At 39.7% G+C, this 27,821-nt stretch overlaps 1 protein-coding gene across 2 annotated transcripts in view; it reads left to right on the top strand.

The window, feature by feature from the left end:
- Positions 1-27,821, top strand: part of CPA6 (carboxypeptidase A6) — a 364,246-nt gene that overhangs the window by 317,909 nt on the left and 18,516 nt on the right. The window contains exons 9-11 of one of the 2 annotated variants that reach the window (XM_042924103.1): positions 13,735-13,937; positions 17,982-18,066; positions 21,001-21,532. In XM_042924103.1, the coding sequence (XP_042780037.1) occupies positions 13,735-13,937; positions 17,982-18,066; positions 21,001-21,188 (476 nt within the window). In that variant the 3' untranslated portion in view covers positions 21,189-21,532. Of the gene's footprint in view, positions 1-13,734; positions 13,938-17,981; positions 18,067-21,000; positions 21,533-27,821 lie in introns of those variants that run through there. The other variant, XM_042924104.1, reaches the window with a different exon arrangement.

Raw genomic sequence — 27,821 nt, 5'->3', positions numbered from 1 at the left:
CTCTTCAAGCCGAGCCATCGTGGATTCCATTTTGTTTTGCAATTCGTTTAAAGCGTTTTTCAACTCCTCGTGACTGTTCCTTAGTCCCTCGATCTTTGTGGCAAGAGATTCTCTGCTGTCCTGTATACTGTTTTCAAGCCCAGCGATTAATTTTATGACTATTATTCTAAATTCACTTTCTGTTATATTATTTAAATCCTTTTTGATCAGTTCATTAGCTGTTGTTATTTCCTGGAGATTCTTCTGAGGGGAATTCTTCCGTTTGGTCATTTTGGAGAGTCCCTGGCGTGGTGAGGACCTGCAGTGCACTTCCCCTGTGCTGTGGTGTATAACTGGAGTTAGTGGGCGGGGCCGCAGTCCGACCCGATGTCTGCCCCCAGCCCACTGCTGGGGCCACAGTCAGACTGGTGTGTGCCTTCTCTTCCCCTCTCCTAGGGGCGGGATTCACTGTGGGGTGGCGTGTCCCGTCTGGGCTACTTGCACACTGCCAGGCTTGTGTTGCTGGGGATCTGGCGTATTAGCTGGGGTGGGTAGGCAAGGTGCACGGGGGCTGGAGGGGCAGGCTTAGCTTGCTTCTCCTTAGGTGATCCACTTCAGGAGGAGCCCTGTGGCAGCGGGAGGGAGTCAGATCCGCTGCTGGAGGTTTGGCTCCGCAGAAGCACAGAGTTGGGTGTTTGCGCGGAGCGAGCAAGTTCTCTGGCAGGAACTGGTTCCCTTTGGGATTTTGGCTGGGGGATGGGCGGGGGAGATGGCGCTGGCGCCTTTGTTCCCCGCCAAGCTGAGCTCTGCCGTCCGGGGGCTCAGCAGCTCTCCCTCCCTTTGTCCTCCAGCCTTCCCGCTTTCCGAGCAGAGCTGTTAACTTATGACCTCCCAGACGCTAAGTCGCGCTTGCTGTCGGAACACAGTCTGTCCGGCCCCTCCGCTTTTGCCAGCCAGACTCGGGGGCTCTGCTTGGCCGGCGAGCCGCCCCTCCGCCCCGGCTCCCTCCCGCCAGTCCGTGGAGCGCGCGCCGCCTCGCCGCCCTTCCTACCCTCTTCCGTGGGCCTCTAGTCTGCGCTTGACTCCGGAGACTCCCTTCTGCTAATCCTCTGGCGGTTTTCTGGGTTCTTTAGGCAGGTGTAGGTGGAATCTAAGTGATCGGCAGGACGCGCTGTGAGCCCCGCGTCCTCCTACGCCGCCATCATCCAGGACAGTTTCAATATGACCGTAGTAGTTGGGGTAGATGTACTGAAGAGGAATTAAGACAATGGCACTAACAGTTGTTTGCAGGCTATTGGATAGAGTAAATGATTTCTGGTTTTGGCAATCAGGTACCATACACCAAGATCTGTAATACAAAAGGAAAAGCAGATTTGGAAGGTAGTTGGAGGACCTTAGGCAGGGAGGGAACCTTTTACCTCAGAAGTTTGGTCTGGGAATTAAACAATTTACTTGCAAACTAAGTTTGAAATTGCAATCCATTCCTGGAGACTGCCTCTAAGAACAAAACCAGAAATCAAGTAACACAACTTTGATTACTAAATTTTATTCTCACTTCCTTAGCACAGAATCTAGAGACATTAGGAAAAGTAATTATGGAATTACATTTAGAATTTGTTTTCATCTTCATTGGAACCATAAACTATCAATGCTCTAAAGAGTCTCAGCAATCTTTCTAATTCCACGGTTCCCAGCCTTTTTTTCCTACTACCACACACCCAATTGATGGGGACTGCACACCACCTGTGGTTAAGTCCAAGCACACCCACTCTAATTTACCTTTTCTGTCCCCCATTACAAGAGTATATTCGAATAAATTAAGAGTTATTTATCACCATCAAACCAGTTTTTTAGTTCACTAATTTTATAGCCTGTAACTAGCTACTGCGAGACAACTCCCACAACTGATAGCACCACATGAGAACCAGGCTTAGGGTCCTTATTCCAGGACAAATGCTGTCAGACCAGTGAAATGTCTGTCCCTGAGCTCATTAGTAGAATAGTTCTGACTGGAGCCCAGTCTCGTCATGTTCAGTCCATTGTTGCCTCTAGTATCCCATCCTTCTCCATTTCCTCTCTACAGACTATCTTCCACCTCAGGGGTGCCTGGGTGGCTTATTGGGTTAAGCGTCCAACTTCAGGCTCAGTCATGATCTCCTGGTTCATGGGTCCACATCAGCCTCTGTGCTGACAGCTCAGAGCCTGGAGCCTGCTTCAGATTCTGTGTCTCCCTCTCTCTGCCCCTCCCCGGCTTGCGTGTGCTCCCTCTCTCTCAAAAATATAAACATTAAAAAAAAATTTTTTAAGACTATGTTCTACCTCATTTTATCACCCAGAAGGACTAAGTTTCAAAGAAGCAACAAAGCCTTTATTTTTTTGTCCTTTTTTTTTTTTTTTAAAGTAAAATTGTATTTTTTCAAGTTCCATCCATCTTGAATCCCATTGAGTCTCTGCCATTACGGTCTCCGCAGGGATCCTAAGCCTCCCTGCTCTCCCTCCCTCCTTTGTGTTCCTGTGCACAGTCTGCACCACATACTTTATGATGGTATCATTTCCTACATTGTCTTGTCCTCGAATTTCCTCATAGGTGCACATCTTGTCTCGCCTCTAGATTTATGAGGTCCTTGTAGAGTTTTGCATCTTAATACTCAAAAACTAAAGAGGTGATGTATGGTATGGAAGCTAAATTGCTGAAGCGTTCAGAACAGAGATGTGTGCTGTTTTATTTGACAAGACTAGAATCTCTTCATTCTGCACTGCAGAGATCTGTTATATATTCTGCAGTTGTTCTGCATGTAAAGATGGGGAAAGAGCATTTTGTCTCAGCTTTAGAAATAACATATTGGCTCCTGCAAACTAAAGGAAAACTAATAACCTATGGACTCTCATGCTTCTAAAACCTAAAGAGGGATGAATATGATGCTTCTTGTTCCTTTACCCTAGAAATCTGTTTTATCATTGTTTCCTGGATATTAAATCATTTTGGTGGTTTTTACTTGTTTCCTTGAAATGCTGTGTCCTGGTGTTTTAGCTTTCTGCTATCTTGATCTTTTTTAGTACATCAGATATCTCTGCTCGGAATCTGTGTAATAGAGGCTAGATCTGGACAGCACCTTTCAAATTGTGTATCCAGCACAGCTACTTGAAACCCCAAAGAGACTTACTATTCAGTAATATTTGTGAGCTGTTTCTTTGCATTTTAGTAAATCCTGGATAGTGCCCCCAAAAGGCTATAAATAAAATTAGATTGTTTTAGTGGTTTTCTTTCCACCTGAATTAATTTATTTCTATCTTAAAGGCCTTGCTATTCAGGATTCTGGTTAGATTTTTTTTTAAGTTGGTATAAGAGATGAATAAGGCAAAAATTCACACAGAAACATTGGCATAAAGAATTTTGAATGTGATATTCCATTCTGCTGCTGAATCAATACTTAATCTGTAGTAAATAACATTGGCAGAAAGCCAATCTATAAAGTAAACCATAAAGTGCTATAGAATATTTCAGTGTCTAATGTGCTTCTCGGGCAAACAGCATTAAATTGAGGTGTGGCCCTTCTTAATATTATACAGTTTAGCTCATTTATAATAATTATTAAATAAAATAGTTTATTTTTTATGCATCCACTCTTGGTCAAACATGGTGCGAGGCTCAATTGAGTCGGAAAATGGGTAAGCATAAGTTTTAACACTGGATACTAAATTTTATGACAAATGCGGAAAAAGAAGGGTGTTAGGAGCACCTAACCCATCATAGGGGCATTGGAGAAGATGCCAAGAGGAAGTGGTAACTGAATTCTGAAACACTGAAGGACAAATAAAATCAGACTGTGGAAAAAAAAAAAGATGCTTCAAAAGAAGGGAACAGCATGTACAGTCTTAAAGGCAAGGGAATATGGAACCTCAGGAAAATGACCAATATTTTAGTAGGAGTGAAGGCAGAAATTTTACTTTTTTAAATATAGTTTATTGTCAAATTGGTTTCCATACAACACCCAATGCTCATCCCAACAAGTGCTCTCCTCATTGCCCATCACCCACTTTCCCCTCACCCTAACCCCCCATCAACCCTCAGTTTGTTCTCAGTATTTAAAAGTCTCTTATGGTTTGCCTCCCTCCCTCTCTGTAACTTCTTTTCCCCCTTCACCTCCCCCATGGTCTTCTGTTAAGTTTCTCAAGATCCACATATGAGTGAAAACATATGGTATCTGTCTTTCTCTGACTTATTTCACTTAGCATAATACCCTCAGTTCCATCCACATTGCTGCAAATTGCCAGATTTCATTCTTTCTCATTGCCAAGTAGTATTCCATTGAATATATAAACCACATCTTCTTTATCCATTCGTCAGTTGATGGACATTTGGGCTCTTTCCATAATTAGGCTATTGTTCAAAGCGCTGCTATAAACATTGGGGTACATGTGCCCCTATAAGGCAGAAGTTTTAGAGCAAACTAATAGCGAAATTTTAAGCATTTTGACCAAAATCAAATCATGAGGGAGTTTATCCCATAAGCATTTGGTCAGAGGAAAGGAGCATGACTCCCTGAATTCCAAGGAAGGAGAGAACTAGGTAACCTGCAAACTATTATAAAGCCATGAAAAGCACATGAAATTATATAGTCAGTGATAAACTATCAATCACAAACTTATCCGTACAGCAATAGGACAAAATCACCAATTTTTTAAGACAGGAAAAACATACAAGATAAACTATAATACCTACCACTACCAAATTCAAACATTTTGATCACACTATCTCTGCCTTTAAGTGGTAGTAAGATTTCAGAACTTTATTCAGAAGACCACCATTGAAGACTTTTAAGCAGCAAATCAGGTTTATGTTTTTAGAATAAATAAGATCAGACTTATTTATATTACAATGATATTGAGAGGGCTGAATTCAAGGTAGGCCAGACTGAAGGCTAGGAACTGTTCTGATAACGTAGGGGAATAATGACAAGAGCCTGAACTTTGTTGGCAGAATTGGCCACAGAGAGATGAGCAGATAGAATCAAAAGAATTTGTTCTCCAGTTGGAGGGAGGGACAAGGGAGAAGAAAACTTCTAGAATTGTTCCACCTAAGTTTTGAGATAGGCCACTAGATGAATGAGGGGAAACACAGGTTAAGAAACATAGCAAAAGATCAATTTGGTGGGTAAGAAAAAGAACAATGATTTCATCTAGGGACATCTTGAGCTTTCAGAGCCTCTGAGACAAGTAGATAGAAATGTCCAGAAGGTTATTATATACCTGAGTTTGAAGCTTGAGATCGAGATTCAGGAGTCATGGACTTGCGCTAGATCACATCCGGCTTGCCTACACAAGAATAGTGTTCCAGCTTCTGCCTAGATGGCCAGACACCAGCAGAAGCCAATTCTGACATTTTCCATCTACTTTGCTAGTACCATTCACCCTGCCACAGCATTCTCCTGCAAACCTGCTTCACCCAACCCAACTGCCCCAGGAGGCATCCCTCTAAAGCAGCCTCTGCCCTACCACACTCAACAGGCAGTCTTGGTTGGGGCCAGCATCCCCCCAAACCCACTATTGCCCCCACCATACCAGGCAGACAGCCCCAGCCATGGCCAGCACCCCTTCAAAGTGACTCCTGCCTTGGGGTGGTAGGGAGCCGACCCTTTCCACCAGCATGCCTGCAGCAGTTATGGCCAGGTCTCTCAGCCCAATATGCAGGGAGCTAACCCCACCCACCAGCAAACCCACACCAGCTACAGTTGGGCCTCTCAGCCAGTTACACCAGGGACAAGCCCTGCCCACCAGTGCACTGGCAGAGGTTGTAGCCCAGTCACAACAGAAGAGCACATACAGCCCACACAGAAGATACCCTGGAGTGCTTTGGTTCTGGTGGGTAGACCCATGGGGCCTCATAGGATGCCTTCTACATAAAGCCACTACTTTCAAAACCAGGAGACATAGCTAACATACCTAATATGTAGAAAAAACTTAGGAAGTCAGACAAAATGAAGCAGAGGAGTATGTTAAAAAAGAATGACAAAATCTCAGAAAAGAACTAATATACCTGATAAAGAGATCGAAGTAATGGTTATAAAGGTACTCACGACATGAGAGAAGAGTGGATGAACTTCAACAAAGAAAGACAAAATATATAAAAGAACCAATCAGAGCTGAGGATTACAATAACTAAAATGAAAAGTACGTAAGACAGAATCAAAGTAGATTAGATGCAAAAGAACGAATCAACCATCTGGAAGACAGGCTAGAAAAAGCACCTAAGCTGTTCAGCAAGTTTTTTTTAAGTTTATTTATTTATTTTGAGATAGAGTGAGCAGGGGAGGGGCAGAGAGAGGGAGGGAGAGAGAGAATCCCAAGGAGGCTCTGCTCTGTCAGCACAGAGCCTGACACAGGGGTTGATCCCACAACCCTGGGATTATTATCTGAGCTGAAACCAAGAGGTGGACACTTAACTGACAGCCACCCAGGCACTCTGCAAGTTTTTTTTTTTTTAATAAGGAGGGAGGGGTCTCAGATGGCAGCATAGGGAGACCCTGAACTCACCTCCTCTGTTGGACACTGAATTCTTGCCTACCTATAGAGTAATTCACCTGAAGAAAAACTGAGGGGTGACTAAACAGCTTCTGCACAACAAAGGAGAGATAGAGACATAGTAATGATAGGAACCCCAGCCTCAGCGCGGTGAACTTCAGCAGAGAGGGATATCGCTGAGGGGCCCACCTGCAGATTCACCCAACTGGAGCACAGCAGAAAAACAGTCTGGAAGGCAACTAGACATAAGGGAAGGAAACTCATCTCCTAACCCTAGAACATCAGCCAAACAATAGGGGAGCTACTGAAATCCTTTCTGATGTCAGAGGTGCTGCCTAACACCATTGCTGACATTTCCTTTCCACCTTGATAGTACAGATGGGAGCAGGATCGTGGTGCTCTAGGAAGCCTGCCACCACAGCAAGTCCTAGTCTACACCACCTTCAACCATTCCCCCAGAGGCAGCTCCCATATTCACACCCATTCCAGCTCCAACCACCCCACCCAGAGTACTCTGGCCTGCACCCACCCCTGCTGGAGCCATCCCACTGGGACAGCCCTGTCCCAGAGCACCCAGGGCCCCACCAGCCCAATGGGGCAACCCAATGTGAAAAGCCTTGGGACACCCCTGGCCCATGCCCCACCAGCTGCCGCCATCCTGCCTGGGCACCCAAGTGTGGAGCACCCAGGACATCCCAAACCAAGCCTGCTCAAGCTGTCCTGCTGTTACAGGAGGGTGGGAGAGACACTGGTCCTTGTCTCACAGAATCAAAGAATGAATCTCACAGACAACAGACAGTAAGCAAAGTGATAGAGTTTATCAAGAGAAAGTATAAAGCTCTCAAAACTAAGAGGGGTCCCAAGTGGGTTGCCGACAAGGATTTTTGTCCCTGACTTTTTATTAGGAACTTATCAAAGTTTGTGAGACCCCACTCATGGCATCTAGCCCAGGTGGGTTTGGAATACCTTTATCCTTTTTTTTCCCCCCAAACCCTGCCCCTTCTTCAGCTTCCCACTTACAGCCACAGCCTGCCTCCCCCAGGGTCCCTTTATCTCTCCCTGCCCAATGCTAACCCTTTCCCTAAGTGCCAAGCACACACAGGTGACACGGGAATGTTCCTACACAAAGCTACACCTTCAAGGCTGGGAGAGGTAGCTGTTTTGCCTAATTCATAGACATAAACACAAAAGTCAAAATGAGACAGAGGAACATGCTCCCATTGAAAGAACAAAAACTTCAGAGAATAAGCTAAATGAAATGGAGATAAGAAAATTACTTGATGAAGAGATCAAAGTAATGTTCATAAAGATGCTCACCAGACTTAAGAGTCAATGAACTCAGCACTTCAGTGAAAAGATAGAAAAGAGAAAAAAAATAACCAATCAGGGTTGAAGAATACAATAACTGAAATGAAAAATCTGCTAGAGAAAATTGACAGACAGGAGGATGCAAAAGAACACATCAGCAATCTGGAAGACAGGGTCATGGAAAGCACTCAAGCTGAATAGCAAAAAGTAAGAATTTTAAAAGTGAGGTTGGGTTAAGGGACCTCTAGGACAACATCAAGCATTGTAACATTTGCATTATAGGAATCCCAGAAGGATAAGAGAGACAGAAAGGGACAGAAAACTCATTTAAGAAATAATAGCTGAAAATTTCCTTAACCTGGGGAAGGAAACAGCCGGTTCCAGGAAACACAGAGAACCCCAAACAAGATGAACCCAAGCAGGTTGGTCCCAAGCTCCCTAATAACTAAAATGTCAGAAATTAAAATTAGAATCTTGAGAACCTGGACCACTTTCTTACCCCATACACAAAAATAAACTCAAAGTGGATGAAAGACCTAAATGTAAGACAGGAAGCCATCAAAATCCTCGAGGAGAAAGCAGGCAAAAACCTCTTTGATCTTGCCCACAGCAACTTCTTACTCAACATGTCTCCAGAGGCAAGGGAAACCAGAGGAAAAATGAACTATTGGGACCTCATCAAAATAAAAAGCTTCTGCACAGCGAAAGAAACAAACAAGCAAAACTAAAAGGCAACTGACAGAATGGGAGAAGATATTTGCAAATGACATATCTGATAAAGGTCTAGTATCCAAAATCGATAAAGAACTTATCAAACTCAACACCCAAAAAACAAATAATCCAGTGAAGAAATGGGCAAAAGACATGAATAGACGCTTCTTCAAAGAAGACATCCAGAGGGCCAACTGACACATGAAAAAATGCTCAACATCACTCATCGTCAGGGAAATACAAATCAAAACCATAATGAGATACCACCTCACACCTGTCAGAATGGCTAACATTAACAACTCAGGCAACAACAGATGTTGGTGAGGATGAGGAGAAAGAGGATTTCTTTTGCATTGTTGGTGGCAGTGCAAGCTGGTGCAGCCACTCTGGAAAACAGTATGGAGGTTCCTCAAAAAACTAAAAGTAGAACTATCCTACGACCCAGCAATTGCACTACTAGGCATTTATCCAAGGGATACAGGTGTGCTGTTTCAAAGGGGCACATGCACCCCCATGTTTATAGCAGCACTATCAACAATAGCCAAAGGATGGAAAGAGCCCAAATGTTCATCGATGGATGAATAGATAAAGAAGATGTGGTATATATAGACAATGGAGTATTACTTGGCAATCAAAAAGAATGAAATCTTGCCATTTGCAACTACATGAATGGAACTAGAGGGTGTTATGCTAAGTGAAATTAGAGAAAGACAAAAATCATAGGACTTCACTCATATGAGGACTTTAAGAGACAAAACAGATGAACATAAGGGAAGCGAAACAAAAATAAAAACAGGGAGGGGGACAAAACAGAAGAGACTCATAAATATGGAGAACAAACTGAGGGTTACTGGAGGGGTTGTGGGAGGGGGATAGGCTAAATGGGTAAGGGACACTAAGGAATCTACTCCTGAAATCATTGTTGCACTATATGCTAACTAATTTGGATGTAAATTTTTAAAAATAAAAAATAAAATTAAAAAAAATTAGAATCTTGAGATGGAAATAAAAAAGCAACTACTTATATACAAGGAAAACCCTGTAAAACTATCAGCTGATTTTTCAGCAGAAACTTTGCAGACCAGAAGGGAGTGGCAGGCTATATTCAAAGCACTGAAAGGAAAAATACCTACAACCAAGAATACTCTATCCAACAAGGTTATCATTCAGAACTGAGGGAGAGACAGTTTCCCAGACAAAAATTAAAAGAGTTCATCAATATTAAATTGACCTTCTATGAAATGTGAAAGGACTTTAAGCAGCAAAGACCATAACTGATATAAAAAAAAAATGTTAAAAGAAAAAACTTTACTAGTAAAAGCAAATATATAGTAAAGTTGGTAAATCAGTCACATAAAGCTATTATGAAGTTTAAAAGACAAAAGTAGTAAAATCAATTATACCTTTAAAAAATTAAAGGATTCAAAAAATGAAAGATGTAAAATATGATGTCACATACATTAAACATAGTGGAGGGGAGGAGTAAAAATGTAGTGCTTTGAAAATGTGTTCAAACTCAAAACCATCAACTTAATACAGACTGCTATATACTTAGGATGTTTTATATATGAACCTCATGGTGACCACAAACCAAAAACCTGCAATAGATACACAAAAAGGAGAAAAAATTCTGAGCATAAGACTAAAGAAAGTGATTAATCACAAGAGTAGAAGAGAAAAAGAGAAAGAAATAGAGAATATAAAAATAACCAGAAAGCAATTAACAAAATGATAATCATATGTCTATCAATAATTACTTTAAGTGTAAATGGTGCAAATGCTCTAAATGATCCGATCAAAGGACATAAGGTAACTGAACGGATAAAAAAACAAAAAAGACCTATCTATATGCCATCATCTATAAGAGATTCACTTCAGACCTCAAGATACATGTAAACTGGAAGTTAAGGGATGGAAAAAGACCATGCAAATGGAAGCAAAAAAAAAATCTCCGTAGCAATACTTAAATCAGGCAAAACAGACCTTGATACAAAGACTGTAACAAGAGACAAAGAAGGGCATTACATAATGATAATCCAATAAGATAATATGACACTTAATATAAATATCTATGCAGCCAACATAGAAGCAAGCTGATTTTATGTAAAGTAACAGACATAAAGGGAAAATTTGACAGTAATAGCATAATAATAGGAGAGTTTAACACCCCAGAAAATAAGGAAATAATTACTTTGAATGACACGTTAGACCAGGTGGACTTAACAGATACATGCAGAACATTCCATCCAAAAAGAGCAGAATGCACATTCTTTTCAAATGCACCTAGAACATTATTCAAGACAATAACCACCATGGAAAAAGAGTATGGAGATTCCCCAAAAAATTAAAAGTAGAAATACCATATGATCCAGCAATTCCACTTCTGGATATTTATCCAAAGAAAATGGAAATGCTAATTCAAAAAGATATATGCACCCGTATGTTTATTGCAGCATTATTTACAATAGCCAAGATATGGAAAAGAGCCAAGTGTTCATCCATACATGAATGGATAAAGAAGATGTGGTATATATACACATTGAACCAGCACTCATCCAGTAAAAAAATGAAATCTTGCCATTTGCAATAACATGGATGAACCTAGATGGTATTAGCTAAATGAAATAATTCAGACAGGGAAAGACAAATAACATGATTTCACTTACATGGGGAATCTAAAAAGCAAAACAAACAGAAGAGACTCATAAATACAGAGAACTGGCCCTTGCTAGAAAGGAGTGGGTGGAGGATGGGCAAACTAGGTGAAGGGGATTAAGAGATACAAACTTCCAGTTATGAAACAAATAAGTTTCATAGGATGGAACATACAGTATAGGGAATAGAGTCAGTAATATTGTAATAACACTGTATGATGACCATGGTAACTACACTTATTGTGGCGAGCTTTTCATAATGTATATAATTGTCCATTCACTATGTTGTATACCTGAAACTAATATAATAGTATATGTATAACTATACTTCAATTTAAACATTTAATTAATTTTAAATATATAAATAAAAATGTAAGAACAATAAGTATATATGTGTTTATAAATATACTTTGGAAATATTACTCTAGTGTTGCTATTAAAAAGTCAAATGTGAATCTAATCCCTTTTTCTTATAGATGACTTGTTTCTTTCTCTCTGGAATTGTTTTCTTTTCTTAAATTTCAACCTAGTGTGTCAAAGTGTTGACACATTTCCTCTTTATCTCTCTTGTTTTGTATACAATAATTCTATTCAACCTTTCCTTGATTGTGGGAAATTTTCAATTAGCAGTTCTTCAAATATTTAGCTTTTACTTCTTTCTCTATTTGGGCCTCTATTAATCAGATGTTGACAGTTATTCTATTTTTCATACTCCTTTAATTTTTCTTTCATTTTTTTGATGCCTTCTGGGAATGTTTCAAAACATATTCCATCTCATTAATTCACTCATCAACCATATTCTTTCAACCTGTGAATTAAGTTCTCTATTTCTATTCTATCTGATTGGTACTTTTAACTTCTTGTCCCTGATTAATGTATCCAATGCCCTTCTATATGCCCTTGAGAATATTTATTAGGATTATTGTAAATCCTTTTTCTCTGGATCATTAGTTTTGCTCCCTCTGGAATTAGTTGTTCAGTCTGTGAGCTCTCCTTTCCAGTGCTTTACATCAGTGTTCTTCAAATGTCCCTTTATTTGTCCTGTACCTTTCAGAGTATCAGCTATAGTGTTCATATTATATTCTGAGTTCCATCCATATCCCACTTGCTTCTAAGGCATGTCCAGAATTAGACTCAAAGGAGGAAAACTACAATTGCTATAAATTCCCCATCTTAACTCACCTGTAACACAAACAAGATTTAATCACCTCAAGATTTATCCTGATTTGACTTGGTTACCTTTTCATATTGAGTAGAATTAGACTATCTCACAGAATCACCAGACATTTCCCATTTGTTTATGGAAAAAGACAGTTTTCTAGGGCATTTGGGAGGGCTAATCATGGCCAGTGGCAAATAACTGTAGAAAAGGTAATTCTTTCTAAATGTAAAAATGTCTTGGGACTTTACTACTTTGTGATTGTTACAGTGAATGTTATTTTCCTTCCTCCCCATCGTAGACCTATGGGATATATATTTGTTAATTCAAAAATTATTAAATTCAAGTGTTGAGGATTTTTTTAACTTTTTTTCGGGTTTTTTACATTTATTTTTGAGAGAGAGGCAGAGCGTGAGTGGGGGAGGGGCAGAGATAGGGAAACACAGAATCTGAAGCAGTCTCCAGGCTCTGAGCTGTCAGCACAGAGCCTGATGCAGAGCCCAAACCCACAAACGAGATCATGACTTGAGCCCAAGTCAGGTGCTTAACCGACTGAGCCACCCAGGCGCCCCTGTTGAGGATTTCTTAACTCAATTCTTACCCCCAAGATAGCTGGAGAAGCCTCTTGCATTTTACAAACCAGTTTGGATATTGCTTGCCTAAAAATACAATAGAAATTGTTTTGGCATGTTTTGTGGAATTATTTCTGTCTTGCCTTCGTGTTCTTGATTAATCAATGTGTGTATCTTACCAGACACCTGTGCAGATGTCTAGCCTTTTCTTTTGATCTGACATTCACTTACCAACGAATATTTGTTGAACATTTGCCATACTCCTGTTCTAGTTGTAGGTGCCCAGCAAGCTGAAGACACACAGTTCCTGCTTTCACAGAGCCCTAGAGTTTAATAAAGAATTCAGACTGAATGTAGTTTCTATTAGAGCAGGGTTTTTTTTTCTGTATTGTTTTTTATTGAATACCAGGCACCTAGAACAGTATAAATATTGGTTGAATGCTAAACAGGTAAATCCTGCAGACTAATTACAAGTATGTCGAGTGTTACAGAGGGAAAGTGCAGGGTGTCGTGGGTATAACAACAGGAGCCTTACCTGCTCTGGAGGATCATAAAGAATTAGGTCTCTCACTGACAAAGTCATCCCTTTAGAGTAGTTTATGCAGGCTCAGTTAAAAAATCAGTACTTATTTCCTGTTCAGGCCATTGAAGCTTGAACCACCCTGGATTTTTCAAAACTGATGCCTATAAATGAGAAATTAGATGAATTGCTTAATAGTACCATATGTTGATAGAAATGAAAGAAAAAAATCAGTTTAACGATGCTCATTTGTGTCTCTTGCTTCTTGTCTCTCCGCTCCCTCACCCCATTTTCTTTTCTGTCTTACAGATGAAGGAGCTTCTATGCACCCTTGCGATGATACCTACTGTGGACCTTTCCCAGAATCTGAGCCGGAAGTGAAAGCTGTAGCCACCTTCCTCCGAAAACACAGGAAGCACATTAGGGCTTACCTCTCCTTTCATGCATATGCTCAGATGTTGCTATATCCCTATTCTTACAAATATGCAACAATCCCCAATTTCAGCTGTGTGGTAAGTATTTGACCATGTATATGTGTGTGTCAGGCTTTCTTCTTTTCTAACACTAACATGGTTCTAAGCAGTAATGACGTATAGCAAACACATATTGTGTTTATGCAAATAAGCATTCTTTACGTATTGACTCATTTTTCATAATTATATGAGGTAGGTAACTATTATTATCCCCATTTTACAGATGAGGAAACTGAAACCTATGGAAATTAAGCAATTAGACTAACAACATACAGCTACTAAGAGCCATAGCCAGGATTCAGCCCCAAATCTAGCTCCAACATTGTCGCTTTTAACTGCTATGCTGTGCTGCTTCTCAAATGCAATCATTTCAAACCGATTTACATTCTTACCACAGGTTATACGGAAAGTGTCAGGATGGATTTGATTAGTATTACAGCTTCAGTCACATGTTCAGGGCTATAATTAATTTTATTGAGCAAATAATTGTTCATAAATTATGGTCTGACTCTCATTAATTAAAAGCAAGTTTTAATTTGTAAGCGCTCTTTGCTTAATGGTACTAAGTCTCTGGGCATCTATTTGACAAGTTAGCACTCAGAATGAACAGCCCTTCAAGCATTAGATTACTTGTCAGTGATTAAGCAGAGTTCCTTTCTCTCCTCATCTCAGAAACCCAACAAGCTATCCACTGTAGGGCAAAATTCTTTGTAAAGTGAGTCTCGTTCAGAGCCAATAGCATCTAAAGGTCTATAAAATTCAAAACTAGGTCAAACTAATATATAGTGTGAGGAGTGAGGAAGAAGGAAGAGGTAAAGGGGAGAGGGCTTTGGGGTTGCTGTTCATGTTCTATTCTTTGACCTGGATACTGGTTATATGAGTGTGTGCAATTTGTGATCATTCATTGAGCTATAAACTTAAAATTGTTATATTATTCTGTATGGATGTTAAACTTGAATTAAAAGCTTTGATAAAAGAGAAGCACCCCCTTTCTTCCTATACCTTGAACTCTAAATCCTTCACCAGTTGGTTGGAGTTGCAGGAATCCCAGATCTAGATGTCCAGGACCTGGAAGGAATGGGGAACATGAGGAAGAAGGCCTGAGGGAAGGCTTGTATTCTGTCCAAAAAAGGAATTTTGTTCTTGGCCTTCCAAGAAAGAATTCTGAGCAAATTCTCTTTCTTGAGGAATTTTGTAAAGGTGGTAGTTCTATTTAAGAATGCTATTCTTCAGCTACTCTGTGTCAACAGACTTGTTGTCGTCGTCGTCGTCGTTGTTATTGTTGTTAACTTGACAGCTTAACCAACCTGTATCACACAAAGCTTCTCTAGGCAAATATTCACCCCTTTCTGGATTGGGCACAATGTCTATTTATGGTCTCACAACAGATAATATGGAGTATGCCATATATTAAATCTATTACATGAGAATGTTCTCCATATTTTGAATTTAGCTTGCTATCAGAAGTTAAGCCTATTCTAATTTTCTCTTAGGTTGGAGGTTGTGGTATAAAGAGTAGATCAGTGATTCACAACCAAGAATGAATTTGCCTCCCACGGGACATTGAACAAGGTTGAAGACATTTTGATTGTCACAACAAGGCTGGAGGATGCTATTGGCATCTAGAGGATAGAAGCCAAGGATACTGCTAAATGTATGGGACAGCCTCCACAGCACAGAGTTATTTAGTCCAGACTGTCAATAGTGGCACTGTTGGGAAATCCTGTTACCAGGTTACCTATAAGCTAAGTCATTAGCTTATAGCCAAGATTAAAATTAAGTCATTAGCTTATAGCCAAGATTAAAATTCTCAGAAACTAGGTAGTCTCTGAATGTTAACCAGAGACCATTAAATTCTAATAAATTGTTCAAAAACATTTCCATCAATATGGTAGAGTCTGTGTTTCTGCTAACATTTTTAGGTCATTCATTAAGCTGCTTTAAATATGGAAATAATTGGGGACACCTGAGTGGCTCAGTTGGTTAAGCATCCGACTTTTGACTTCAGCTCAGGTCATAATCTCAGAGTCATAAATTCAAGCCCCGCTGAGCATGGAGCTTGCTTGAGAGTCTCTCTCGGCCCTTCCCCCACTCACTCACACATTCTCTCTCAGAAAGAAAAGAAGAGGAAAAAAATGAATAAAAAACATAATCCTTATTTAGCTGAGGTTCAATAAGTGAGACCTGGAGGCGCCTGGGTGACTCCATCAGTTGAGCCTCCAACTTGGGCTCAGGTCATGATCTCGCGGTTCATGAGCTCGAGCCCCACGTTGGTCTCTGTGCTAACAGCTCAGAGCCTGGAGCCTGCTTCAGATTCTTGTGTGTGTCTCTCTCTCTGCCCCTCCCCTGCTCACATTCTGTCTCTCTCTTTCTCTCAAAAATAAATAAAAACATTAAAAAAAATGTTTTTAATAAGTGAGGCCTGGGACAAGTGGAAAGAGGAAACAATAAAGAAAGGAGGAATTGCTTAAACGCTTTCAGATAGGTGTCTAGCTACACAACCCTGGAAAATAATTCTTGGAAAATGTTATGAAGTTTTCATTTTTTGTGGAATGATCCTATCTAAACCTCTCACCAACATGCACCTGCACCTGAGTGGCAGAAGTGCAGGGAGCTCAAAAGGCTAAAGCTATGCCTATGGTTTTTTTGCAAAGAGGCCAAGAGGTTGTGTTTTTTTTTCTTAGTAGATTTCAGGGTGGGAATTTAGTCCTCCGGAATAATGAGGAACAAAACTCTCCCCACCAGCATAATGCAATAATCTTCTAAATGTAGAAATATCTGCCCTTGCCATGGAATATTGCTAAAACCATTGGAGAAGATGTTAAAATCTTAGAACATTCTCCATAAAGGTTTTTGGTATTAGGGTGTTTACATTCCTTCTCTGTTGGCTCCTGAGAGGAGAAATTCATCATCAGTGAGATCAATAATAAATTGTCTGCCAGGTTCTGGAGCCTGGCCCCTTAATACCCACAACAAGTGGCATTTGCTGCAGAGGCTGCTTTATTCATCCCTGAGGTGAATGAGGACAGCAAGCTGCAGCCAAGGCCAACACACGGCACCACGTTGCCCAGAGTACTTCAACTAATGTATTAAATTATTCATAGGCAAATTGAAATGGGAGAGTTGTATACTGGTTTCAACATACTTCTTTTCCTCTTGCTGGTCATACAATACTTCTCTGACTCCTTATTGAAACTAATGCTGCTATACCATTTGAAAATGTTTTGAAGTGTAGTCCGTATCCTTTCAGTTCATGTTAGAATATTCACATTTTAGTAGTTTTGTTGTGTTGATTATTCTTCCGAGTTTTGGCATTGATTGGAAGAGTTCCACCTCAGAATTTCTACATCTTAGCAGTACCTGAGCTCCGTCAGAGGCATATGTAACCTTAGAAGTCATGGAGCATTCTGAAATTGTATTCCCATTCCCCTGGGGATAAATGAATAGCATATGAGAAGTCACTCTTCCTGAACTAAAGGGTTTCTTAATTGATGCAAATGTGCTTTAAATACCTTGTACATAGCCACTGAAGTATGTACTTAAGGATCAATAAGATTATCTTGATACTCTTGCAGAGCTATGCTTATTCAACATTCATGCAAGAAATATTGATTAAGCATCTGTTATACATAGGCACATTGCTAAACACTGCATATGTAGCCTTGAGGAAGACTGACGTTCTTCCCTATCAAGTATTTTGTAATTTATAAAAACAAGTGCCTCTGAATAAAAATGAAGAGGACAGAACACTAAATCAGCATCAGAAGATATGGGTACTTAACCGCTCCTTGCCATGTAATCCCAGCCTTGCTGAGCCTTTCTTTTCTTGTCTGTCAAGTGGAAATATTACTGATCACTGGTCTGGTGTGAGCATCAGTCAAAGCAAATAATGTGTTCCAAAACACATTGTAAACTGCAGCACGTGTCGAAGAATAATATTATTATTAAACATAGCTATTACCTAATGTGCCCAACCTTGCTCTCCAAATTGATGACTGATAATGCTCAGACAACATGCCAGTGTTTCCAAAGGTTTCAATGCAGTGATGGAAAGTGATAGAAGTTTTCCATTTTCCCTCACAGGAATCTGCAGCTTATAAAGCTGTGAATGCACTTCGGTCGGTATATGGGGTACAATATAGATATGGACCTGCCTCCAGCACATTGTGTAAGTTTCCTGTGTATTTTGTTTTAGAATCATCTCTTGAACCAAGATCCTGTATGATGACTTCCCTTTAAAAAAACAGAAAGTGTGTTCCCCTTTAAAGAGAAATTTTTGACAACCAAATTAGCCAAGGAAGATGGAGGGAGTTTATATCTGATTAGTTTTACACTGCATGACAGAAATCATTGTACCAATTTAAATAAATTCTAAGCAGAGAATATTCTAAGCATGTAGTAATGACTACAAAGCTGAATTGAGATCTTATGACAGTAGAAAGTGCCCAAGTGGGCTCCTTAAGCAATTGTAACTACTATAAGGGTGGAAATGGGCCTTGAGAAGGTAATGAAGTAATATCTCAGCTCTAAAAGAGCTTCCCTTTTATTCCTTTCCTCCACCATTCTTGTTAGGAAATTCTGTTTTTTACATAACACCTAAAGCTGAATTTCCCCTTAAAAGGTAATTAAAATATTTCTTACTTTATATGAAATAAAGAACAACTGGGTATATGGAAAGAACTTGAAGAATCAGAAGACATGGATTCTAGTCCTAATTCTGCTGCTAACTGTGATACAATCTTGGCCAAGATACTAATCCTGGGCCTCAGTTTCCACCACTTTTAAGTGAGGAATTGGACAAGGTCATTTCTCATGGTCTTTTAAACTCTAAAATTCATTAATTATATGACTTGGAAAATTTAGCATGAAATCATATACATCTTAATGTCTACATATGCGCGCGCGCGCGCACACACACACACACACACACACACACACACACACACACACAGGTTGTATGTGTATGTATAGAGAGTGGCACCCAATCTCACTTTCAGTGAAGTACGAAATTTCTCCTTGATTTCTTTAACCTACCCATTATTATATTCCTAACCACTCACTTTCTTGAGCCTTCAGAAGAAAAGCTTGGCTTGTCAATTAACATTGCTTATCATGTAAGTTTATCCTAATAATGAGAATGTCTTATGTATTAGAATTTTTTGCAAAGTCTATGATCATTGGTCTCATGCAGACCTCTTTAGAACTGTTTTTCAGTACGGCCATGCTGAAGGAGGAAAGATAGCATTTTTTTTAAAAGTCATATTCCTAATTATCACCAACATAATATACATTAGTTTTTAATATTAATTTTTAAAAATCTTACACTTCACCTTTTAAGCTTGGTATGAAGTTACAGTCATGGTGTTATATTTACCAAGAACAATCTGTTACCATAGAAATGAGGCTGTCACATCACCATGACGTAACTCTTGGCACATATTGACTCTGACTTTGGCTTCTATGACTACTATTTGCACTTCCAGTGTACTCTAATCCAGAGGGACAATGAAGCCACCGCCTACCTTTTGTCCTTAACCAAAGCAAGAGGAGCCTGAGAAATAGCAAAGTCATTTAATTGTCTTAACTTAATAATCTATCTCTAACTTGTCCTGACAGAAGCAGCATAAAAAGTGGTATTATTTGAGCAGATGAACATGCTCTGAAAAGTTTTTTAATAGTAATAGTGTTAGGTCAGTCTGGATCATATTGATTTCAAGAAAAAAGTATATAAAGATTCTTCTATTAAAAATTTATTAAACAATTATTAAGAGCCTGTTATGCTAAAAAATGACATACTAGGCACTTTGGGGTGTCAAGATGCAAAATAATAGGGGCTTATGTCCCTTAGCACATTATTTCATTTAATTTCCACAACACCACCATGCAGCAGGTATTATAATCTCGTTTTCTAAAGAGGAGATTATGGTTCAGACAAGTCACAGTAGGTGGTGGGACACATACAGCCTGAGCCCTTAGTCTGCCTCTAATGCCTGCACTTTCACCTCTGTGCCGACAAGCTCACAAGCATGTGAGGTCACAAGAGCCAGAGAGAGGAGAGAGTTGCCAGTGGATTATCAGCTATGCTAAATGTTGTTGAGAGGTTGAAAGTGGCATCTGAGAGGGGGGGAAAAAAACACCACCACCACCAACAACAACAACAACAACAAGAAAGGAGATTAGGCCTGCTGTCATTGGTGACCTTCAAGAACTAAGGTTTCATAGACAAGTAGAGGCAAGAACCAGATTGAAAGTGGCTGAGGATACGGAGGCAACATATATAGAGTCTCTTTGCATTCTAAAGCAAAAGGACCAAGACAAGGAGGATGGTATATAGCATAAGAAGGAAGTGCTATAGGAAATCAGTGCTTGAATATTGTGGTCAATGCAGATGCAAGAGAGGGTGGTTTAATTAATGAAACGAGGTCCCAGAGAAGACCAGAGACCAGAGAAGACCATGATGAATAGAATCAAAAGACGACACCTGTAAAAAACAAGCATCCTCTCCTCCTCTGAGCTGGAAGGAAGAAAGCCAGAGGGCTGTGGTGTCAGTAGAGGAGGTGGTGGGCTGATTACCTTGTGTGGACCTGGGGACAATGGTAAAGTGAAGGGCAGGACCATAAGAGCGTGAGAAAACTTCATTAAGTGAAGGTCTAGAAAAAGGAGCCTGGAGCAGCTGGCTCCAGGGAGCCAGGAACAGGCTGTCAGTGACTAGAGTGATTTTACAGCAAAGACTTTCTCCAGCTTCCTCTCAATGAGTGAAAGCAAAGAAACTGAGCCAGGGATTAGTTTGTAGAGGGGGAGAGGTGGGGGCTGAAGTGTGGGTGAAGATAAATGTTATTGGAATTGAGGCTGAGAAATCTTGAGATCATCACACTAGAAAAGCATTACTACTTACACTAGATCCTCAAAGATGATGGCAGGTAGGATTTTTAGTTCCATGAGCCCACTGCCAAGGAACCACTGTTAAAATCATTCTTGTTGAAACAGTATTTAATTGTGAGGATTTAGGATAGCTTAGTAAGCAAGTACTACATATAAGCTTTGAAAGTTATGCAGACTCTTTAGTGAGGCTCTTCTTTTTTTTTTTTTTTTTTATTTTTAGATGTGAGCTCTGGTAGCTCAATGGATTGGGCCTACAAAAATGGAATACCCTACACATTTGCTTTTGAACTTCGTGACACTGGACATTTTGGATTTTTACTCCCAGAGATGCTCATCAAACCGACCTGTACGGAGACCATGCTGGCTGTGAAGAACATCACAATACACCTACTAAAGGAATGTCCCTGAGACAGCCCAAGGGTCAGGGCAACCACCAGAGAGAGAGCTAATTCTGTGCAAGAGCCACCTGGCAGTGGGGGAAATTTTTTTTAAAGAGAAGAGCAATTTCTTAGAATGAACATATCTGTGCACTTTAAAAGGACCTACTCATGCAATTCACATTTCTGTGGCAATAAAAAATTGGTAAAAGAAAAAAAATTGAACATACCCTAGTTTGCTGTAAGAGAAGCATCCATGTTATATACGTTTAGAGTTCTATTTGATTAAGGGGGAGAGGGGATATTTTCAAACTCTATTGTCTCAAGAAATGTACACATTAAGGATTTCACTGCAATAAATCTCCTTTTCTCAGTTAAGATCTAGGCTACTAATGTTGTGTAATCTCTTGGTTTTCATTTGAAATGGAAACTTTTCAAATGAACTATATTCCTTAATAAATATACAACTTAACGAGACCTCAGGTGCTTCACATCTTCATCACTGGCATTAGTGCCTCATATACCTGTAAAAATACAGCAAGATAAAGCTTTCATGTTCAGACTCTGAGAATACCATTTACAAAAAAAAAAAAAGAAGTAAACATTAATTGAGGTGCCAGACACAGTGTTAAGAACTTTATACTGATAATCTCATTTATTACTCAAATATATGAGGTAGATACTACTATCATCGTCATTTTTCAGATGACTAAATTGAGACTTAGAAAACTGATATATGGGGCACCTGGATGGCTCAGTCAGTTTAGGATCTGACTTTGGCTCAGGTCATGATCTCAAGGTTTGTGGGTTTGAGCTCCAGGTCGGGCTCTGTACTGACAGCTCATATCCTGGGAGCCTTCTTCAGATTCTGTGACTCCCTCTCTCTCCCTGCCCCTCTCTCTCTTGCACTCTGTCTCTTTCTCTCAAAAATAAATAAACATAGGGGCGCCTGGGTGGCTCGGTCGGTTAAGCGTCCGACTTCGGCTCAGGTCACGATCTCGCGGTCCGTGAGTTCGAGCCCCGCGTCGGGCTCTGTGCTGACAGCTCAGAGCCCAGAGCCTGTTTCAGATTCTGTGTCTCCCTCTCTCTCTGACCCTCCCCTGTTCATGCTCTGTCTCTCTGTCTCAAAAATAAATAAACGTTAAAAAAAAAAAAAGAAACATTAACAAAAAAAATTTTTTTAAGTGATATTTCCATTTTCTTTTTTTTTTTAATTTTTTTTAACGTTTACTTATTTTTGAGACAGAGAGAGAGCATGAATGGGGGAGGGTCAGAGAGAGCGAGACACAGAATCTGAAACAGGCTCCGGGCTCTGAGCAGTCAGCACAGGGGCCCGATGCGGGGCTCGAACTCACAGACCGCGAGATCGTGACCTGAGCTGAAGTCGGCGCTCAACCGACTGAGCCACCCAGGCGCCCCGATATTTCCCTTTTCAAGAATGTGACAGGACAGGTGTCTGGACTGCTGGAAATAACTAAAACTTCTGGACAAAATATAATTTTTTAAAATGTTTATTTATTTTTAGAGATAGAGTGCAAGCAGGGGAGGAGCAGAGAGAGAGAGAGGGAGATAATCCCATGCAGGCTCCGCAGTGTCAGCACAGAACCCAACACAGGGCTCAATCTCATGACCATGAGATCATGACCTGATCCAAAATCAAGAATCAGTCACTTAACCGACTGAGCCACCCAGGTGCCCCAAAATATAATTTTTTAATCATCTTTAAGACATCAAACAAGAAAGTAAGAAAATCTCCAGTTAGGCATTGAGTGAAGGCAGGAACCTAGAAAGGTAAGTGGTACACTGTTATCCTGAGAGCATCTGTCAAAATAGGTGAGGGCAGACTTTGATTTTCACAGCGTTTTGGAGGATGGGAACAGAGAACAAAGCCCAAGGCTACTCCAAAGTGGGAAGTCTAATAACAGATTCTCCTCCTACCAGAATTCTAAGATTCCAAAGGGCTATACCTTCAGTTTAAGGGTAAATTATAAATAAACCTCCATACTGTCTTCAAGGGACAATTGACTATTTCAAAATTTGGCAAGAGTAGAGAGGGGAGAAACTACAGCTGAATCATAGGTCAGTTCTCACCAATTTGTGGGCCAAATTCAGATTACTTAAATGGTCTGATACACCTCTAGCCAAGAATTTAATTCAGACTAATCCCAGATTGGTTATCCCCTCCAAGAATTTGGTAGAAGGAAACGCAAATCCTCTCAGGATGAAAAGATGAGCCTGAAAACTTCCAGAAAGAGTGGGGGGGGGGGGGGGGGGAGATGATCACAAAGGAAAGAGGACTAGAGTAACATGAAACTTTTCAACAGCACCACTGAAGTTTGAAGACAATGGAGAAATGCCTTAGTTTTCAGGGGCCATTCTGTCCTAAAAATCTACACCCAGCAAAATGATAATGAAAAGTGAGGGTAAAATACAAACATTTTCAAAGAATTGAGGTCCTAAATTATTAACCTTTCTCAGGAAAATCCTGAGGGATCTACTCTACCAAACTGAGGGATTAAACCAAGAAAAAGCTATAGGATCTCAGAAATCAGGAATTCAGGAGAAAGGCATGGGGAAAAAAATCTCAAGATAACAGTGAAGACAAAAGTCTAATAGCTGCAAAACAGGCTTAAAGAACCACCAAAGTGGAATAGAAGGAGAACTAAAGTCTCAGATGAAATTCTCCAAGATAAACATGAAACAGAACACATGTTCAGAGGCAATTTTTACTTCTATCAGAAAATCTGGGGATGGATTAGTAATAAAAGCACAGAAACCAAGAAAATAATAACAAAATGCAGCTGTTAATTGTGGTGCAAACAATGGCTACAGAAGAGAAGAAATAATATACTATATGACTTAGCTATAAACAATATTCATATATTTAAAATAATTTTAGCCATAAATATCAATTTAACCAAAAACAGTGATATAAATATATTTGAAGGGGAGGAAGAAGTACTGTATGTGAAAGGAGGGGTATAGGAGAGTTAAATCTTCATCTGCTGTAGCAGGAAGTCAATAGACAATATCTAAAACTGAAAGAAAAAAATCAAGAAATAACAGGTTGTGCATGTTACCTAGACATAAGAAAGTAAATTCTAGAAGAAACAATGTAAAAGATTAAGAATTATTGGGCTAAGGAGAGGGAGTTGGGAGTAAGGAAGGATGAAGTAGAGGACTACTGTTTTTAATATAAACCTTGTTATTATTTGACTGGCTTTTTTTTTTAATTATGAAAAATATACAAAGTATATTCCTTTTAAAGGAAGAGTGGTTTTTTTGTTTGTTTTGGAAGTTTTCTAACACTTTTTTTTTATTCTTTAGTTAACATACAGTACAATGTTGGTTTCAGGAGTAGAATTCAACGATTCATCACTTACATATAACACCCAGGGCTCATCCCAACAAATGCCCTTAATACCCATCACCCATTTAGCCCATCCCTCCCTCAATTTCCTCCATCAACCCTTAGTTTGTTCTCTATTGTTAAGAGTCTCTTACGGTTTGTTTTCCACCCTCCTCTTTTTCCCCCCCTTTCCTGTATGTTCATCTGTTTCTTAAATTCCACATAGGAGAAAAGTCATATGATATTTATCTTTCTATGACTTATTTCGCTTAGCATAATACATTCTAGTTCCATCCACATTGTTACAAATGGCAAGATTTCATTCTTTTTTATCCCTGAGTAATAAATATGTATATCCATTCGTCAGATGATGGAAATTTGGATTCTTTCCATAATTTGGCTATTGTTGATAGCACTGCTATAAACATTGGGTGCATGTGCCCCTTCAAATCAGCATTTTTGTATCCTTTAGATAAACACCTAGTAGTGCAATTGCTGGGTTAAGGGTAACTCTATTTTTAATTTTTTGAGGAACCTCCATACTCTTTTCTGCAGTGGCTGCATCTATATGCCTTCCCACCAGCAGTGCTAAAAGGGTTCCCCTTTCTCCACATCCTCGCCAACACCTGTTGTTTCTTGTGTTGTTAATTTAGCCATTCTTACAGGTGTGACATAGTACATCATCATGGTTTTGATTTGTATTTCCCTGATGATGAGTGATGTTGAGCATCTTTCATGTGTCTATTAGCCATCTGGATGTCTTCTTTGGAAAAGTGTCTATTAATGTCTTTCCTGCTTTGTTGAAGATTAACTGACCAGAAAGTTATAGGTCCATTTCTGGGTTTTCTATTCTGTTCCATTGATTTGTGTGTCTGTTTTTATGCCAGGACCATACTGTCTTATGACTACAGCTTTGTAATATAGCTTGATATCAGGAACTGTGATGCCTCCAGTTCTGTTTTTCTTTTCCAGAATTGCTTTGGCTATTAGGGGTCCTTTTGTGGTTTCATAAAAGTTTTAGGATATTTGTTCTAGCTCTGTGAAAAGTGATATTTTGATAGGGATTGCATTAAATATGCAGGTTGCTTTAAGTAATATGGACATTTTAACAATGTTTGTTTTTCCAATTTATAAACATGGAATGTTTTTCCATTTCTCTGTGTCCTAGGAAAAGTGTTTCTTAAAGTGAACTCCCAACTATTTGCCACCCAGTCTTTTTGATGTTAATAAAATGTACATTATTTCAATAAAAATTTAAAACTAAATTTAAGAGAAATATTAAATGAGATCATATGTGAAATGCCTAGCACAGAACCTAGAATATAGTAGACAATCAGGAAATACTAATCTTTTCTATGCTTTACAAATCTAATATATCTTTTTATCTTGTAGTTCCAGTTATATGTTTGTAGGAATGGATCTCAGGCAGGTTTGAGGCTCAGTCCTGCTAAGAAATAGTATACCTGGGAATTTTAACTTCAGTTCATCCAGTCTGGTGGTAAATGCTCACAAATGACCTGGGACTGGAGGGTTGTTTTTATGCTAATTATTTCTACCCATAGAGCAGGCGAAAACCAAAATGTCCAGAATGACCAGAAGGGCCCGAAACATCTGAAGACTCCCAACGATGGAAAGGTGCTACTTCTCAAAGCACCTGACAAAAAGGCATACATTTGCCTGCTGTCATCCACTGGCCATCATGAGTCCTTGACACCAGGAAACTCTCCCAATTGATTGGGAGCGTGCTGTGCTCCCCCCAGTCTGTTAGCTTTCTGTATCCAGACCATTTGCTGGTGTCTATTGATGCTTTCCCATCAAACATGATCTCCCCTGTAACAACCCAACAACAAACAACTCCTGAATATCCGGGAAGAAGAAAATAACTTATAGATAACCCCCCCAATCAATTTTGTATTATATTTTTAATTGCCATCTATTCCATGCCCTATGGCGTAGATTAGCAAGTTAATATCAAGAACTTACATTTATATTATTATTTTAGTTTTCTCTGCCCTTCACATAGTGCAGGTGCTGAGTATTTCTTTTTCAAAGCCAAAAAGAGGTCAACAGAAAATATACAAGCTAAATAATCCACAGACCAGCTGGGTATATAGTTTCTCTATTATCCACTCATCAATTCAGAATGAAATTTTGCCTTCATGAACCTCATGTAAATTCTTTTCAGTGATTACTCTTGCATTTCGGTAGCACTGTATATATTTTACAGCTCAAATTCTATAAGTGGATATTTTAATATTTATAGGCTATTTTCATTTTTAATCTTTTAAAACTAAGTCACAAAATGTACTGTTGGATGATGTATGTTCAAGGCGCATTGCTAGGTGCTATGTGTGAGGAGGGGTGCTGAGAACAAAAAGTGTTTTATTTATATCAATACTTGCTTAGGAATGGAAAAGTTAACTTCAAACTAAAAACAGCACCTGCATTTTTGAAAATAGTTTCGCAAGACACTTCCCCATCCCCACTACTATTAAAAGCAATTTTACAGATTCTGGTTATGTTAAGTTGTAACTCTCAGATCGTTTTAGTGAGTGTATCAGTTTTGTAGGACTGCCTTAACAAGTTTCCACAAATTGGGTGGCTTAAAACAATAAAAATTTGTCATCTCAGTTCTAGAGGCTAGAAGTCCAAAATCAAGGAAGGTCAGGGCACTGCCTCCTCTAAAACCTATAGGGAATCCTTCCTTGCCTCTTCTTAGTTGCTGGTTGGTTGCCAGCAATCTTTGGTGTTCCTTGCTGCTACATAATTTCAAACTTAGCCTTCCTCTCACATGGCCTCCCCCCCTGTGTGTCTCTTGTCCTCACATGGCCATGTTCTTGGAAGGACACTAGTCATATTGGATTAGGAGCCCACCCTACTTCAGTATGAACTCATCTTAACGAATTACATCTGCAGTGACCCTGTTTCCGATAAGGTCCAATTCTTTTTTTTTTTTTTTTTTTTTTTTTAATGTTTAGTCTTTCTTGAGAGAGAGAGAGAGAGACAGAGCACAAGTCGGGGAGAGGCAGAGAGAAAGGGAGACACCGAATCCAAAGCATGTTCCAAGCTGTCAGCACAGAGCCGGATGCAGGCCTGAACCTATGAACCACGAGATCATGACCTGAGCCAAAGTCGACACTTAACTGGCTGAGCCACCCAGGTGCCCCCAATAAGGTGCCTAATTACTAAGCCACCCAGGTGCCTCCAATAAGGTCCCATTCAGAGGTACAGGCAGTTAGAATTTCAACATATCTTTTTGGGACGAAACAAAACCCATGAGGAGTGGACAAGTATCATGAGATATTGATGTTAATG

The sequence above is a fragment of the Panthera leo genome, chromosome F2, assembly GCF_018350215.1.
Source record: "Panthera leo isolate Ple1 chromosome F2, P.leo_Ple1_pat1.1, whole genome shotgun sequence".
Lineage (NCBI taxonomy): Eukaryota > Metazoa > Chordata > Mammalia > Carnivora > Felidae > Panthera > Panthera leo.
Note: the sequence above shows the minus strand (reverse complement) of the source record. Positions and strands in the feature narration are given on the sequence as shown.